General features: G+C 44.4%; 1 protein-coding gene across 3 annotated transcripts in view; it reads left to right on the forward strand.

The window, feature by feature from the left end:
- The window catches only part of HAO2 (hydroxyacid oxidase 2), a 29,347-nt gene extending 11,938 nt beyond the window's left edge, over positions 1 to 17,409 (forward strand). For all 3 annotated transcript variants that reach the window (XM_073310462.2, XM_073310472.2, XM_073310480.2), the window contains 4 exons: positions 1,128 to 1,343; positions 6,864 to 7,022; positions 13,012 to 13,081; positions 16,989 to 17,409. In XM_073310462.2, the coding sequence (XP_073166563.1) occupies positions 1,128 to 1,343; positions 6,864 to 7,022; positions 13,012 to 13,081; positions 16,989 to 17,044 (501 nt within the window). In that variant the 3' untranslated portion in view covers positions 17,045 to 17,409. The remainder of the gene's footprint in view (positions 1 to 1,127; positions 1,344 to 6,863; positions 7,023 to 13,011; positions 13,082 to 16,988) is intronic.
- The last annotated feature ends 630 nt before the right edge of the window (positions 17,410 to 18,039 follow it).

Here is an 18,039-nt window from a genome sequence, read left to right on the forward strand (position 1 = left end):
TGGCACTGGCCACTGTCGTAAGACAGGATACTGGGCTAGATGGACCTTTGATCTGACCCAGTATGGTTGTTCTTATGTTAAGCCAGGATTCAAAATAGTGCCTCATTGAAAGCACAATGTGAGAACTGAGTGAGGCATGATTCTGCAGGAGTCCTTGCCTCCTTCAGTGTGCATCTAGAATGGGATAGCGCAATCTATCGTGGGCTAGCCACATCCAAGTTCTTTCTTTCCCCCCCTATTGTTTCATTTTTAATAAACTAGTAATTCCATCAAGAAAATGGCACTAAAAGCACTCATAAATCAGGAAATGCCAAAGTGACAGTTGGTTATGTGAATGTATTGTGATACTGTCTTCGTTTACATGCTACTCTTTCTGCGGGTCTGAGTGGCACACACTGAATAAGGCAAGGTACAGAATGAGTGAGAAATGTTCTGTGGATCTGGGCCTGGTTTGTGGCCCAGATGTTTCTGTACTTACCACAGCGTAATTCCTGAGTATGCATTACAGTCCATGCACTTACTCTCAGTCTAAACCAGTGTAACTGAGAGTACCTTTAAGGTTAATGGCAGGATGGATGATATGTAGCAAATAGGCAAGTTGCATAAATCAGAGCTGTATGGCTATGGGTAGCCTTCCCTTTTGTATCTGCTGCTTTCTCATCTTGTTTTAAAATAGAGTGAATGGAAAGGAGACCTGCCTTGGCCTCCATCACACCAGACAGTTTATGTTGCTGTCTAAAGAAGCCCAATGATCTTATTTGCAGGAAAAAAAAACATTTTGACAACTGCTGTATCAAGGGCATCTCCCCTCCTGTTTCTGCTCTGCAATGTCCTCGTTTGCACTCCTGCCTTCCAATACCTTGGCTTTGACATCTCAGCCTACATCCCTCGGAGACTCTGCTTTCCATATCCATTCCCCGTAATAATTGTTGTCCTCCAGAGACATACCCTTTATAAAGCTAGTTGATGGAACTGTTATGAAGTCTATTAATGTCTTCTGTGGTAGGGAAAGAGTTTGAGGGATTTTATTTTATTTTTATTTTTATTTTTATTTATATAATAATATATTTTATTTATTTATTTATTATAAACCTGTAATGTAATTTCCTTCTACTCCATGGCTTCAGGAAGAGAGTTGTTCTGAGTATGGCCTCCCGCCTAACTCCATAGACCCTTCTATAAACTGGAATGACATCTATTGGCTGCAGAGCCTGACTCGCTTGCCTATCATTGTCAAGGGAATTTTGACAAAGGAAGATGCAGATCTGGCAATGAGACATGGAGTTCAGGGGATTATTGTCTCCAACCATGGTGGAAGGCAGCTGGATGGAGGACCTGCCACTGTAAGTGAAAAGCTATAATCTGTTGTCATAGGCATGCACGTGTGTCCTGACATAGGTAACTGTGTGTTTACATTCATATACATAGCTGTGGTATACCTGCACATACATTTGCATGCCTGTGTGTACTGTAGCAAAGATGAAGTAAAGAGCAGAAAATATAGAGATGAGGGTACAATACGGTCTCAGCACCTAATTCTGCTGAGACACAGACCCATTGAATTTAGTGGGAACTGCCTGCAAATATTTGCAGCATTAGATTTTAATGGAATGGAAATTTATAGTCCCTTAAACCCCAGAGTAAAGATAATTTATGTAGCAAAAATCTCCCTGATATCCAGCTCTGCAAATTAATCACTGGGTGTTTGAATGTTTGCATCCACCCATGTTTCTTCCCATCTTTTTTCTCTTTCTTTTATCCATGTTATTTTTGCATATTGTCACATCTGTGTTTTATTGTGACCTATTCACTTTACTATTTTTACTGACTTTTCTGTCATTTGCTTTACAAAATACGACACAATAATCCAGGGAATTCCATGAAAACACTACTTAGATGCAATGACAAGGATGAGGCTGGTCCCAAGATCCCTATACTCCAGGCTCCCCGGTTCCCATTACCCAGCATGTCCAGCGCTCGGCTGCCATCCCGCTGCCTGGAGACATTGGGCTGCCCCCACTGCCATGTGCTCCTCAGGAGCTCTCACCAGATAGCATCTGCCTGGCTGAGAACCAACTTAGCCTCTTCCGGGGCAGCCTGAGCACCCCTAGCTTTGAGGCTGTTTGCTGCAGAGACTGAACGCAGGAGATGGGGGAACTGGTGAGAGGAAGGTTCTGCTAGGAGAACGGGGGTCTGGGTATGGGAGATGGGGACTCTGCTACAGGGAGACAGGCCAGAAAGGGGGAGTTGCCCTGGATAGAGAGCAGGGTCTGGGTAGGAAGAAGGGAGGGAGGTGATAGCACTGCTTGGGGGCTGCTGGGGAGGCAGGGAAATTCTGATGCCAACCCAAGGCTGGGTGCTCTGCTGGGGAGATGGGGGCTAGGAATGGGGCTGTCCCAGAGCCTGGCTCTGGCTGCTCTTTGAAGGGCCAGGTGATGGATTCCCCTTGTCCAGCAGCCCTGGCCTCCCCAACACACTATGGGGCTGAGAAGCTGTTCCCAACTAAGGACCCCACACCCAGAGTTGAACCCATGGGATCCATGCACTCCTTCTCCTGCCCCTCTGCCCTAGCAACTGAGCCCCCTCCTCAGGGAAGGGGTTGTGGAGCATGTGGGGACTCTTCCGAATTCAGCACCGTCTGGGTCCCCTCTGTTCCAAGGAGGCACCCATAGGACATGAATATCCAAAGGGCATACAGCCAAAAGAAACAAAGCTATGAGAACCTCTGTTCTACTATACTTCCAACCACTGCTATGGCTCCAGGCAAGGTCTGTCACGCCTTCTGCTGCCCCAATGAACCAGCAGATATCAAACTTAGAAAACTTCAGGCTGAAACTTTGACAAAATTATAAACAACTGAAAAGATTACTCTAGCAAATGTAACTGTAACTATTATAATTACAATACATAAGGAGACCAGAGAAGGGAAACTGAGAGATCAACAGACAAGTGCCTTCTAAAGATAAGATTGAGACAGTAGCCAAGGTGATTGGGGGGAAAAAAAACATGCCTTTGTTATCAATTTTTGCCCAAACTTCTTCAACCCCCTCTTATTGGCCCTCCCTCCAAAATTTCTATGGATAGAAATTCCATGCTTGAATAATGAGTATAGAAGTAGGAATAGACTACCAACCACCCAACCAGGATGGTGATGGTGATCGTGAAATGCTCAAGGAGATTAGAGAGGCTACAGAAACAGAAAACCCAATAATAATGGGGGATTTCAACTCTCTCCCTGTTGACTGGGTACATGTCACCTCAGAATGAGATGCAGAGATAAAATTTCTAGATACAGTTAATAACTGCTTCTTGGAACAGCTAGTCCTGGAACTCACAAGGGGAGAGGCAATTCTTGATTTATTCCTGAGTGGTGCATAGGATCTGGTCCGAGATGTGAATATAGCTGAACCATTGGTAACAGCAACCATAATGTGGTTAACTTTAACATCTTCGTAGGGAGAAAAATACCAAAGAAACCCACCCCAGTAGCATTTAACTTCAAAAAGGGGAACTACAAAAAAAGGAGGAAGTTAGTTAAATGGAAATTAAAAGGAACAGTCACAAGTGTGAAATAACTGCAAGCTGCATGGATACTTTTTAAAAACACCAAAATAGAGGCTCACACTATATGTATACCCCAAATTAAAAGAAACAGCAAGAGGACCAAAAAATGCCACCCATGGCTAAACAACAGAGTAAAAGAGGAGTCTAGCGAGAATAAGACATCCATTAAGAATTGGAAGTGAAATCTTACTGAGCAAAATAGAAAGGAACATAAACTCTGGCACGTCAAGTGTAAAAGTACAATTAGGCAGGCCAAAAAAGAATTTGAAGAGCTCTTTGCAAAAGACACAAAAACTAACAGCAACAACAGTTTAAGTACATCAGAAGCAGGAAGACTGTCAAACAATCAGTGGAGTCAGTGGACAATGGATGTGCTAAAGGACCACTCAAGATAGACAAGGCTGTTGCAGAGAAGCTAATTGCATTATTTGCATCAATCTTCACTGCAGAGGATATGGGGGAGATTCCCATATCCAAACCATTCTTTTTAGGTGACAAATCTGAGGAACTGTCCCTGGCTGAGATGTTAATAGAGGAGATTTTGGAGCAAAATTGATAAATTAAAAAGTAATAAGTTATCAGGACCAGATGGTATTCACCCAAGAGTTCTGAAAGAACTGAAATAAGAAATTGCAGAACTACTAACTCTGGTATGCAACCTAGCACTTAAATCAGCTTCTGTACCAGATGACTGGAGGATATCAAATGCAATGCCGATCTTTTAAAAAGTCTCAAGAGGTGATCCTGGCAATTACAGGCCGGTAAGCTTAATTTCAGCACAGGCAGATTAGTTGAAACTATAGTGAAGAACAGAATTATCAGACAGATAGACAAGCACAATATGTTGGGGAAGAGTCAACACGGCTTTTGTAAACGGAAATCATGCCTCCCCAATCTATTAGAATTCTTTGAAGGGGTCAACAAGCATGTGGATAAGGCTGATCTAGTGGATATAGAGTAGTTACACTTTCAGAAAGCCTTTGACGTGCTCCCTCACCAAAGGCTCCTAAGCAAAGTAAGCAGTCATGGGTCCTCTCAACTGGTTAAAAGATAGAAACAATAGGTGGGAACAAATGGTCAGATTTCACAGTGGAGAGAGGTAAATAAAAGTGTCCCATTCCCCCCACCCCAACCCCAAGGATCTGTCCTGAAAATAGTGCTGTTCAACGTATTCATAAACGATCTGGAAAAATGGGTAAACAGGTGGCAAAGTTTGCAGAGGATACAAACTTACTCAAGATAGTTAAGTCCAAAACTGACTGTGAAGAGTTACAAAGGGATTTCACAAAACTGGGTGACAGGGCAACAAAATGGCAAATGAATTTCAAGGTTGATAAATGCAAAGTAATGAACGCTGGAAAACATAATCCGAACTATACATACAAAATGATGTGGTCTAAATTACCCGTACTACTCAAGAAAGAGATCTTGGAGTCATCATGGATAGTTCTCAGAAATCATCTGTTCAGTGTGTCGCGGGAGTCAAATAAGCTAACAGAATGTTAGGAACCGTGAAGAAAGATATAGACATTAAGACAGAAAATATCATAATACCACACTATATGAATGCACACCTTGAGCACTGCCTGCAGTTCTTGTCGCCCTATCTCAAAAAATATATTAGAATTCGGAAAGATGCAGAGAAGGGCAATAAAAATTATGAGGGGCGTGGAACAGCTTCCATACAAGGAGAGATTTAAAAGGCTGGGACTCTTCATCTTAGAAAAGAGACAATTATGGAGAGATATGATAGAAATCTATAAAATGATACCTGGTGGGGAGAAAGTGAATAAGGAACTATTATTTACTCCTTCACATAATACAAGAACCAGAGGTCATCCAATGAAATTAATAGGTAGCAGGTTTAAAACAAACATAATACTTCTGCACAGTCAATCTTTGGAATTTATTGCCATGAGATGTTGTGAGAGCCAAAAGTATAATTGTATTAAAAAAGCATGAGATAAGTTCATGGAGGCTAGGTCCACCAATAGTTATTACCCAAGACGTTCAGAGTCTGCAACCCCATGCTCTGGGTGTCCCTGGACCTCTGACTGCCAGAAGCTGGGACTGGATGTAGGGAATGGATCTCTCTATAATTGCCCTGTTCTGTTCATTCCCTCAGGAGCGTCTGGCACCGGCCACTGTTGGAAGGCAGGATACTGGGCTAGATGGACCATTGGTCAGACACAGTATGGCCATTCTTGTATTCAGAATGCTGCTGCCAAAATTGTCTTCCTCTGATCATGTTATTCCCCTGTCTGAATCCCGCTGTTGGCTTCCCTTTATCTTTCACAAAACTTCATCCTTCAGAAATTCATTTTCAAGGCACCTCACAACTCCACTCTGCTTATTTCTCTGCTCTCATGTCTTTCAAGCCATATTCCCTTCACTCTGTACAAGCATCCACCTTGCATCTTCCCTTTGTATCCTTCTCTCCCTCCTGTTTCCATGCTGTCTTTCATGCCAGAACCAGTCCCTTCTATTCTTGTGGAGCAAATGACCATCATTGAAATCTCTACTTGAAATTAATTTCCCCAAAGTCTTTCAGGGGTACAAATCCTCAACAACATCAAAAGGGAAAAGGGAAGAATTTAAAACAAACTAAAGATCTTCAACATCTTTGTTCTGCACCTTAAGTAGGGCAGCGAGTGTTTCTATGGCACATTCTACTGTATGTACTCATACAGTACGTACTAGGCCATGGTGGGTACACTGTCAATGCTCATTAAATAGTGGAACTAGTTGAAAATTTTCAAATAAATCTGTTTTTGCTGAAAAATTCCCTTTTTTCTCCCTCAGATTTTTTTTTACAAATATTTTTATCTTTTATCATTTATTTTCTATTTTCAAAACAAGAAATTTTCAAAAATGGTTTCTTTTTACATTTTTAATTTTGGGGGGAAGAACCTGCATGCCATGTGACCAAAAATGCAATTTAAAAGTATTTCAAAAATGGAAAACAACAAAAATGTCCCACTATTCACTTTGTTATTTTTGTGTTTGTTTTGTTTTTTTAATCAGCAATAACAAATAAATCAAGTAATCATAACATGTTCATGACACTAGAAACTGGGATAAACGATTTGGCAAGTAGACTGGAGGACTGCATTTTTTTCTACAATTTAGAAACACATATATGGCATTTTGTATTATGAGGTGCATCATTAAATTTCAGTTTAAAAGAGCATAAGCAGTAATAGAAGGTCTTACATGTTTGTACCCCCCCTTTCTCTTCTTATATCTTTCTCTAAGAATCAAAGGCTGAATTCTATGTAAAAGTATCTGTTTCTTTTCAGATTGATTCTCTGATTGAAATTGTAGACACAGTGCAAGATAGAGTTGAAGTTTATTTAGATGGTGGAATACGAACAGGAAGTGATGTATTAAAGGCACTGGCACTTGGAGCAAAATGTATCTTCATTGGAAGGCCAGCTTTATGGGGTCTGACCTACAAGGTAAATGAGGAAACGTGGGGTTTGTACATGCATTCATTCTCATATGCACAAACATTGGGTTACTGACAGAGCTGGTAGTGATATTTTTTCCTCTGAAAAAATTAAACAAAAATGAAATATTTTTAATTTTCATTGTAAAGTTTCTCTGAAAAATGTCAAGCTTTTGTTTTTTCAATGGAAACCCAAAACATTTACTCAAAACCAAATATTTCACACAGAATTACCAGTTTTGACAAAAATGCCATTTTCTGTCAATGGACATTTCTCTGGAAACTTTTTCACCAGCTCTAGTTACTGATAAAGGAAGAAGTTGCAGATAAGCAGTGTTTACCCTGAGTAAAAGACTCCAACTCTCCAGATGGTAGGTTACCTTGCTCTGTGACATAACTTTCCCAACTCTTGTGAGGAGTCTTGTGATTATTGAGAATTTCAGGGGTTTTTTAAAGTACATTTATAGCGCTCATGGCTATGAAGAGTGGTATGAAAATGTAAAATCTAAAGACTCAAAAACCAAAAAAGAAAAAGAAAAAAACTAAAATGTATTTATAAAAAAAATCATGACTTTTAAGCCAATCATATGATTGTAAAGTGCTCAAGACCTTATTGAGCACCCAACCACTCCACCCCAGTAGACAGCCCAAGCAACAGAAGGCTGTCATTCAAGAAGTTTTAAAGTGGCCTTTTTCTTCCCTCCTACCCTCCTCCCACACCCCACCCAGGCTACCTTGTGAGTTATCTCCCTATTTTTATAATCAATTAATAAAGAATACATGTTTTTTAAATGATAGTGACTTTATTTCCTTTGCAAGCAAGCTGTGATCGAAGGGAGGAGGGCAGACGGCTTACAGGGAATTTAGAGGCAACCAAGGGGGCGGGTTTTCATCCTCCCACCCTGCCATAAACATCTCCCCCTTACTCTCACAGAAATTGTGGCCCACACAGCAAGCAGCAATAACAATGGGAATATTGGTTTCGCTGTGGTCTGAGTGAGTTAGTAAACTGCTCCAGCGACCCTTTAAATGTCCAAATGCACGCACTACCACCGTTCTACACTTGCTCAGCTTATAGTTGAACAGATCCTTGCTACTGTCCAGTTTGCCTGTGTACGGCTTCATGAGCCAGGGCATTAAGGGGTAGGCTGGGTCCCCAATGATAACTATAGGCATTTCAACATCCCCAACAGTTATTTTCTGGTCTGGGAAGTAAATCCCTTCCTTCAGCCATTTAAACAGACCAGAGTTCCCTGAAGACGTGAGCGTCATGAACCTTTCCCAGCCATCCCACATTGATGTTGGTGAAACGTCCCTTGTGATCCACCAGTGCTTGCAGCACCATTGAAAAGTACCCCTTGCGGTTTATGTACTGGCTGCCCTAGTGGTCCGGTCCCAAGACAGGGATATGCGCTCCATCTACAGCCCCACCACAGTTAGGGAATCCCATTGCAGCAAAGCCATCCATAGAATCATAGAATATCAGAGTTGGAAGGGACCTCTGGAGGTCATCTAGTCCAACCCCCTGCCCAGAGCAGGACCAATCCCCAATTAAATCATCCCAGCCACGGCTTTGTCAAGCCTGACCTTAAAAACTTCTAAGGAAGGGGATCCACCACCTCCCTAGGTAACGCATTCCAGTGTTTCACCACCCTCCTAGTGAAAAAGTTTTTCCTAATATCCAACCTAAATCCCCCCCACTGCAACTTGAGACCATTACTCCTTGTCCTGTCATCTGCTATCACTGAGAATAGTCTAGATCCATCTTCTTTGGAACCCCCTTTCAGGTAGTTGAAAGCAGCTATCAAATCCCCCCTCATTCTTCTCTTCCGTAGACTAAAAAATCCCAGTTCCCTCAGCCTCTCCTCATAAGTCATGCGTTCCAGACCCCTAATCATTTTTGTTGCCCTTCGCTAGACTCTCTCCAATTTTTCCACATCCTTCTTGTAGTGTGGGGCCCAAAACTGGACACAGTACTCCAGATGAGGCCTCACCAATGTCGAATAGAGGGGAACGATCACGTCCCTCGATCTGCTGGCAATGCCCCTACTTATATACCCCAAAATGCCATTGGCCTTCTTGGCAACAAGGGCACTCTGTTGACTGATATCCAGCTTCTCGTCCACTGTCACCCCTAGGTCCTTCTCTGCAGAACTGCTGCCTAGCCATTCGGTCCCTAGACTGTAGCAGTGCATTGGATTCTTGCTTCCTAAGTGCAGGACTCTGCACTTGTCCTTGTTGAACCTCATCAGATTTCTTTTGGCCTAATCCTCCAATTTGTCTAGGTCCCTCTGTATCCTATCCCTACCCTCCAGCATATCTACCACTCCTCTCAGTTTAGTGTCATCCGCAAACTTGCTGAAGGTGCAATCCACACCATCCTCCAGATCATTAATGAAGATATTGAACAAAACTGGCCGCAGGACCGACCCTTGGGGCACTCCGCTAGATACCGGCTGCCAACTAGACATGGAGCCATTGATCACTACCCATTGAGCCTGACAATCTAGCCAACTTTCTACCCACCTTGTAGTGCATCCATCCAGCCCATACTTCTTTAACTTGCTGACAAGAATACTGTGGGAGACCATGTCAAAAGCTTTGCTAAAGTCATGGAACAACATGTCCACTGCTTTCCCCTCATCCACAGAGCCAGTTATCTCGTCATAGAAGGCCATTAGATTAGTCAGGCATGATTTGCCCTTGGTGAATCCATGCTGACTGTTCCTGATCACTTTCCTCTCCTCTAAGTGCTTCAGAATTGATTCCTTGAGGACCTGCTCCATGATTTTTCCAGGGATTGAGGTGAGGCTGACTGGCCTGTAGTTCCCAGGATCCTCCTTCTTCCCTTTTTTAAAGATGGGCACTACATTAGCCTTTTTCCAGTCATCCGGGACCTCCCTCTATCGCCATGAGTTTTCAAAGATAATGGCCAATGGCTCTGCAATCACAGCCGCCAATTCCTTCAGCACTCTCGGATGCAACTCGTCCGGCCCCATGGACTTGTGCACGTCCAGCTTTTCTAAATAGTCCCTAACCACCTCTATCTCCACAGAGGGCTGGCCATCTCTTCCCCATTTTGTGATGCCCAGCGCAGCAGTCTGGGAGCTGACCTTGTTAGTGAAGACAGAGGCAAAAAAAGCATTGGGTACATTAGCTTTTTCCACATCCTCTGTCACTAGGTTGCCTCCCTCATTCAGTAAGGGGCCCACACTTTCCTTGGCTTTCTTCTTGTTGCCAACATACCTGAAGAAACCCTTCTTGTTACTCTTAACATCTCTCGCTAGCTGCAACTCCAGGTGTGATTTAGCCTTCCTGATTTCACTCCTGCATGCCCGAGCAATATCTTTATACTCATCCCTGGCCTTTTGTCCAATCTTCCACTTCTTGTAAGCCTCTTTTTTGTGTTTAAGATCAGCAAGGATTTCACTGTTAAGCCAAGCTGGTCACCTGCCATATTTACTATTCTTTCGACACATCGGGATGGTTTGTCCCTGTAACCACAATAAGGATTCTTTAAAATACAGCCAGCTCTCCTGGATTCCTGGATAAATAAATCAAATAAATTGGTTAGTCTCTAAGGTGCCACAAGTACTCCTTTTCTTTTTCCCCCCTCATGTTATTCTCCCAGAGGATCCTGCCCATCAGTTCCCGGAGAGAATCAAAGTCTGCTTTTCTGAAGTCCAGGGTCTGTATTCTGCTGCTTTCCTTTCTTCCTTGTGTCAGGATCCTGAACTCGACCATCTCATGGTCACTGCCTCCCAGGTTCCCATCCACTTTTGCTTCCCCTACTAATTCTGCCCGGTTTGTGAGCAGCAGGTCAAGAAGAGCTCTACCCCTAGTTGGTTCCTCCAGCACTTGCACCAGGAAATTGTCCCCTACATTTTCCAAAAACTTCCTGGATTGTCTGTGCACTGCTGTATTGTTCTCCCAGCAGATATCAGGATGATTGAAGTTGCCCATGAGAACCAGGGCATGCGATCTAGTAGCTTCTGCGATTTGGCGGAAGAAAGTCTCATCCACCTCATCCCCCTGGTCCGGTGGCCTATAGTAGACTCCCACCACAACATCACCCTTGTTGCTCACGCTTCTAAACATTAATCCAGAGACTCTCAGGTTTTTCTGCAGTTTCATACTTCAGCTCTGAGCAGTCATACTGCTCCCTTACATACAGTGCAACTCCCCCACCTTTTCTGGCCTCCCTGTCCTTCCTGAACAGTTTATACCCATCCATGACAGTACTCCAGTCATGCGAGTTATCCCACCAAGTCTCTGTTATTCCAATCACATCATAATTCCCTGACTTTGCCAGGACCTCCAGTTCTCCCTGCTTGTTTCCCAGGCTTTGTGCATTTGTATATAGGCACTTGAGATAACCTGCTGATCGCCCCTCATTCTCAGTATGAGGCAGGAGCCCTCCCCTCTCACACGCTCCTGCTCATGCTTCTTCCCGTTATCCCGCTTCCCCACTTACCTCAGGGCTTTGGTCTCCTTCCCCTGGTGAACCTAGTTTAAAGCCCTCCTCACTAGGTTAGCCAGTCTGCTCGCGAAGATGCTCTTCCCTCTCTTCATTAGGTGGAGCCCGTCTCTGCCTAGCACTCCTCCTTCTTGGAACACCATCCCATGCTCAAAGAATCCAAAGCCTTCTCTCCGACACCACCTGCGTGGTGACACTCAGAGACACCATGCACACAGGGCATGGCCACACTGCAGCTTAGCCCAGGCTGTGATTTGGGTGTGAGCCCAAGCGCCCCTTCTGTCCACACACAAATTGGTCTGACCCGGGGCAGCGAGCACGCGGGACACGGGTCTTAGGATGCTGCCAGAGGGGTGGGCCAGAGCCTGAGTCCGGCTGTGACTCAGGTCCAAGCCCTGTCATTTTGTCGTGTGGACGCAGCTCAAACCACAGAGCTGAGTCAGAAGGTCTGCGCACTGCAGTATGGACCTGTTAGCACGGCTGTGAGACCCAGGCCCAGCGATGGCAAGCCCACGTTTACACATCCACTATGATCTGCACATTTCCCAGAGTCACTACCTTTGATAGCAGCAGCTCAATGATTGCGTTGGCTACTTGCATCACAGTAACCCCCACAGTAGATTTGCCCACTCCAAATTGATTACCAACTGACCGGTAGCTGTCTGGCGTTGCAAGCTTCCACAGGGCTATTGCCACTCGTTTGTGAACTATGAGGGCTGCTCTCATCTTGGTATTATTGTGCTTCCGGGCAGGGGAAAGCAAGTCACAAAACTTTCCATGAAAGTGCCCTTACGCATGTGAAAGTTTCGGAGCCACTGAGAATCATCCCAAACCTGCAACACTATGCGGTCCCACCACTCTCTGCTTGTTTCCTGTGCCCAGAATCAGCGTTCCACGGCATGAGCCTGCCCCAGTAACACCATTATCTCCAAATTGCTGGGGATCGCGGTTTTAGAGAAATCTGTGTTCATGTCCTCATCACTCTCATCACCGTGCTGCTGTCGCCTCCTCACCTGGTTTTTCGGGTGCTGGTTGTGCATAAACTGCACGATAATGTGCGAGATGTTTACGATGGTCATAACTGCTGCGGTGAGCTGAATGGTGAGCTCCATGCTTGCTGTGCTATGGCGTCTGCTCTGGTAATCCAGGGAAAAGGGTGCAAAATGATTGTTTGCTGTTGCTTTCACGGAGGGAGGGAGGGTTGACTAACAATATTTACCCATAACCACCCGTGACAATTTTTTGGCCCCATCAGGCATTGGGAGCTCAGCGCAGAATTCCAATGGGCTGCGGGAACTGTGGGATAGCTACCCACAGTGCACCGCTCAGAATGTCGACGCTTGCCACGGTACTGTGGATGCACACTGCCGAATTAATGTGCTTAAGTGTGGACACATGCACTCAACTTTATACAATCTGTTCCCAAAAATCGACTTCTGTAAAGTCAGAGTAATTTTGTAGTGTAGACATGGCCTCGGTGACCGCATTCCTCTTACCTTCACTGCTTTCTCTGATTGAATAGGGCGAAGAAGGGCTTCGAGAAGTTTTGCAGATTTTACATGAAGAATTTTATTTGTCAATGGCCCTGACTGGTAAGATTTTTTTGCTATTTGATTAGTAATTGATGAGAAGCTGTATTGCCACCTTAGAGTGAGCACAAAGGCGCCACATGCAAACAGATGGATCAAATCAAAGTGAGGGGGTTTGTAAAAGGGCCGCTTAGTGCAGGGGTGGGCAAACTATGGCCCGTGGGCCACATCCGTCAGGCCACCGTCCTGCCTGGCCCCTGAGCTCCCAGCCGGGGAGGCTAGCCCCCAGCCCCTCCCCCGCTCTCCCCTGTCCTTCACAGCCATGCTGTCGCGCAGGCAGGGCGGCTTGTGCCCGCCCACCTCTCAGGCTTTCAAATAAGCCTGTCCTGCTGCTCTGAACAGTCTGGTAAGGGTAAGGGTATGGGGGGAGGGCAGGAGGTCCCAGGGGGCAGTCAGGGACAGGGGGTGGTTGGATGTGGCGGAGGTTTGGGGGGGGCAGTCAGGATACAGGGAGCAGGGGGATTGGTTAGGGGGTGGGGTCCTGGGATTCGGGGGGGGGGGGACAGGGAGCATGGGGGGTTGGATAGGGGGTGGGGTACCGGGGGGGTGGTTAGGGGTGGGGGGTCCCGGGAGGGGGCAGTCAGGGGACAAGGAGCAGGGGGGCTTGGATGGGTTGGATGTTCTGAGGGGGGCAGTCAGGGGGAGGAGGCAAGGCTATATCGGGAGGCACAGCCTTCCCTACCCAGCCCTCCATACCGTTTCACAACCCTGATGTGACCCTCGGGACAAAAAGTTTGCCCACCCTTGGTTCTGTGCAACAAAAATCATTCTATTCACAGAAATTCAGGCTGGGAACCTGTTGCTTTATATGAATGCATCAAAACAGAGTGGGTAGAAAAACTCTCACTGAGTCAAATAGGAAGTAAGACAGGGGTACAGCCTGGCTCCATCCCATAGTACTCTGGGCAACCCAATTAACCCTATCATGTAAGCACCTGAAGGATAATAGGGTTATAAGGAATAGTCAGCATGGATTTGTCAAGCCAAATCAACTTAATTTCCTTCTTTGACAAGGTTACTGGCCTAGTGGATGGGGAGAAGCCCTAGGCATGATATACCTTGATTTTAGCAAGGCTTTTGACACGGTTCTGAATTCTCATAAGCCAACCAGGGAAACATGGTCTAGATGAAATTACTATAAGGTGGGTGCACAACTGTAGAATGTATGCAAAAAGTGCTTTTCAATGGCTTGTTGTCCAACTGGGAGGGCACATCTAGTGGAGTCTCACGGGGGTCAGTTCTAGGTCCAGCACTATTCAATATTTTCATTAATGACTTGGATAATGGAGAGGAGAATATGCTTATAAAATTTACAGATGACACCAAGCAGGGAGGGGTTGCAAGCACTTTGGAGGACAGGTTTAAAATTCAAAATGACCATGACAAATTGGACAGTTGGTCTGCATTCAACATGATAAAATCCAACAAAGACAAGTGCAAAGTACTTCACTTAGGAAGGAAAAATCAAATACACAATGACAAAATGAGGAATAACTATGAAGATGGTCGTACTGCTGAAAAGGATCTGGGGGTTATAGCAGTTCACAAACTGAATATGAGGGAATGCAGCTGCAAAAAGGGCTAATATGATTCTGAGGTGTATTAACAGGAGTGTTGTATGTAAGACACAGGAGATAATTGTCCCGCTCTACTCAGCACTGGTGTGGTCCCAGCTGGAGTCCTGTGTCCAATTCTGGGCACCACACTTTAGAAAAGATTGGACAAAGTGGAAAAAGTGCAGAGGAGAGCAACAAAAATGATAGAAGGTTTAGAAAACCTGACCAATGAGGAAAGGTTAAAAAAACTGGGCATATTTAGTCTTGAGACAAGAAGACTGAAGGAGGACTTAATAACAGTCTTCCAATATGAAAATGGCTTTTATAAAGAGGACAGTGATCAATGTTCTCCATAACCACTGAAGGTAGCACAAGATGTGATTGGCTTAATCTGCAGCATGGGAGATTTAGGTTAGATATTAGAAAAAACTTTCTAACTCTAAGGGTAGCTAAGCTCTAGAACAGGCTTCCGAAGGAGGACGTGGTCCCCATCATTGGAAGCTTTTAAAAATAAGTAGGAGAAACACCTGTCAGCAATGATCTAGGTTTACTTGGCCCTGCAACAGTGCAGGGGACTGGGCTTGATGACTACTCGAGGTCCCTTCCAGTCTTCCATTTCTATGATTCTGTGACCACTTTACTACAAGGGTATAGAGATTAGATCAGAGGATTGGGGATCAGGATTAAAGCATTAGAACCATGCTGGTTTCAGTTAGGGTTCATGAAAACCCTTTTTCATTTTTGCTTCCCATGGGTTCACACACTTTGCGTTTTGTGTACCAATGGAATCAAAATGTCAGTGAGAAAGTGGGCTGAAGGTACTTTTTCACCTGGTTTGGGTTGAAACCAAGCAAAACCACTGACCAATGCTAAGCAAAAATTGGAATTTCCATCCTGCAGGAAATTCTGATATTTCAACATTTTGTTTCATCCTAAATTGGAATGCACCGTAGTTCACTAGTACCGTTGCTCAGGCGGCAGCAGTGCATATTGCAGCGCTGATGGTGTTGGCTGTTACAATTGCATATAATATGATTTATTTTTATCTTTTTCCTTTAAAAAACAAAGAATTTACAATCTGGAAGTTACATTTAAAGTAAATTATGTAGTTTGCAAAGTCAAGCGCTTGAACGTTAGGAAATGCCAGAATTAAGGATGTCCATGCCACCTTAATTTGGCCCCCTTGTGCGTATAGATTCTGATAGATTTAACTATCTCATCACAGACTGTACTGTTTTTGCACAGGATCCATGTCTCATTCAGTGCACAGCATGGGTGATGCTGAGGGAATGAGACAGCTGCTCAGTACTTTTTTTTGTGATTTCTGGTCAATGTGTGGCCCCAGGCCTTGTTTACTGCACACCGTCCAAACCCCGGACTGGACACTCAATTATTTATTTCCTCATGGGCTTTTCTGTGGCCCTCACCATCGTAGTATTGGAATGTTTTGAAAACATTAATTTCCCTGTAAGAGAAGAAAATATCATCACTTCCACTTTACACATGGGAGAACAGAAACAAACAAACTAAGACAACACATTGAAACTTTGGCAAGGCCTAGAAATCCATGATCATTCCACCAGAGCACATAACCTTACTGCCAAAAAGATTGAGCAGCCACTAGTTTCATTAACATCAGTTACAGTCAGGAATGCTCAGGAGTTTGAAAATCACACCCCAGGTCTCTCAAGTTAGGCTTACAGAAAATAAGAGATACACAATTATTGGCCACCTGCAAAACTTTTCGTTTAAGTCTATTTGCACAGCATTATAGCGGAAGTCTGCCAGCTGGCCAGGGATAAAAATCCATATCTGGGCAGCTGTCTTAACTACGAGCCCATCCTTTCCTTGCCTGCATGTGTTTGCCTCTACACCATCCATCCTGTGCACTGAGTGAGGCATTTTTGCCTGTGGAAATAATAGTACAGTATGTGATCACGTACTTAAAGACTGTACCATAATGCATGTGCCCAAGGGGGCCAAATTTAAATTATGCAGTCAGTCTTAATTCTGGCATTTCCTAACTTTTGAGTGCTTGATTTTTGCAAACTTAATATTATTTATAAAGTAGGTTTTTGGTATGTAATTATTATTTATGGTACATTAGTGTCTAGAATCCTCAACATGCTAGGTGCTGTACCTACACATAGAAAACTCTGGCGAGTTTACAAGCTAAAACAAGAGTTTTATTGTCCCCATTTTATAGATGGAGAACTGAGACAGAGTAAGTGGCTTGCTCATGGTCACACAGGAAGTCTATAGCACAGCCAGACCTCCCAAGACTTAGCTCAGTGCCTTAATCATAGACCATTCTTTCTCTCAATCATCATTTTAAACCCTGTATTTTATTTCAGGCTGTCAAAATGTCTCAGAAATCGGACGACACCTGGTTCAGTTCTCCAAGCTTTAAATGGTTCATGCAATGCCCACCAACAAGACACATGGAAGCAGCTCCTGCTAACTATCAAAGCCTTGAGTGTCCTCAGTAACAGACTCCCAGCTGTGTAACCCTCCCACTGTCCCCCGACAAGCACACCCCGTTCCCCTCTGAGCTGTTGAAATGTCCTCCCCCACATAAAAACAAGTGAAACTATCAGGATGTGTGCATAACATCACTGCATGTCCTTATCATCACAACCCCCCCCCCCCCTCCACACACACCCTACGCAGACCCCTCTACTTTAAGGCTAAGCTTGGACACAGCAGGGGTCAGGCCTTATTTCTGTATAGAGCACCATGCATACCTATGGCTCTGTATAAATAATCGTTTGGTCACCCTGTGGTCTCCTTATTTGTGGATCAGTGCAGCCATATGGGGTCGCTGAATAATGATACTGGCATAAGCTTAGTTTAACAACAGGTATTTGTTTTTGGAATAGGATACAGAACATCCTGCTGCTGGTACAAATAGTTTCCATCTCTCTCTGAAGCAGAAAATACACTCTTCTATTGCCTCTCAGAGTTACTTCTGGAGACGCGGTCTTTCCATCCTGTCTGGGAGGAGCCACCGCCTTTGGGGGTCTGCCTGTGGCTGTGCCATGCACACAGACCCAACCAGCACACTGCCTCTATTAAATAACTAATAATAATGAGCTATCTTTTTACCACTCTTCCCATGTTCTTTTTCCTCTATCCCGTTTCTCCCTTCCCACAATTGTCTGCTTCCCTTCCATCCCACCTCATCCAGAGTATAGCCATTTGCTACTTTCCCCCTGTATCATCCCTCTTCCTCCTTTCTTCTATACCCCACTTTGGGACTGTCCGTAAATTACATCATGCATTAATGGCTGGGAGGGTGGGTCTTTAATTTTGTGTGTTTGTTTCAGTGTTACAAGTGGTAGGTGGGTCTTGAAAAATCAACAAAAAATGTGTTATGTAATTTATGGACAGACCTTTCTCTCCCTC

Source organism: Lepidochelys kempii, chromosome 1 (genome assembly GCF_965140285.1).
Source record: "Lepidochelys kempii isolate rLepKem1 chromosome 1, rLepKem1.hap1, whole genome shotgun sequence".
Lineage (NCBI taxonomy): Eukaryota > Metazoa > Chordata > Testudines > Cheloniidae > Lepidochelys > Lepidochelys kempii.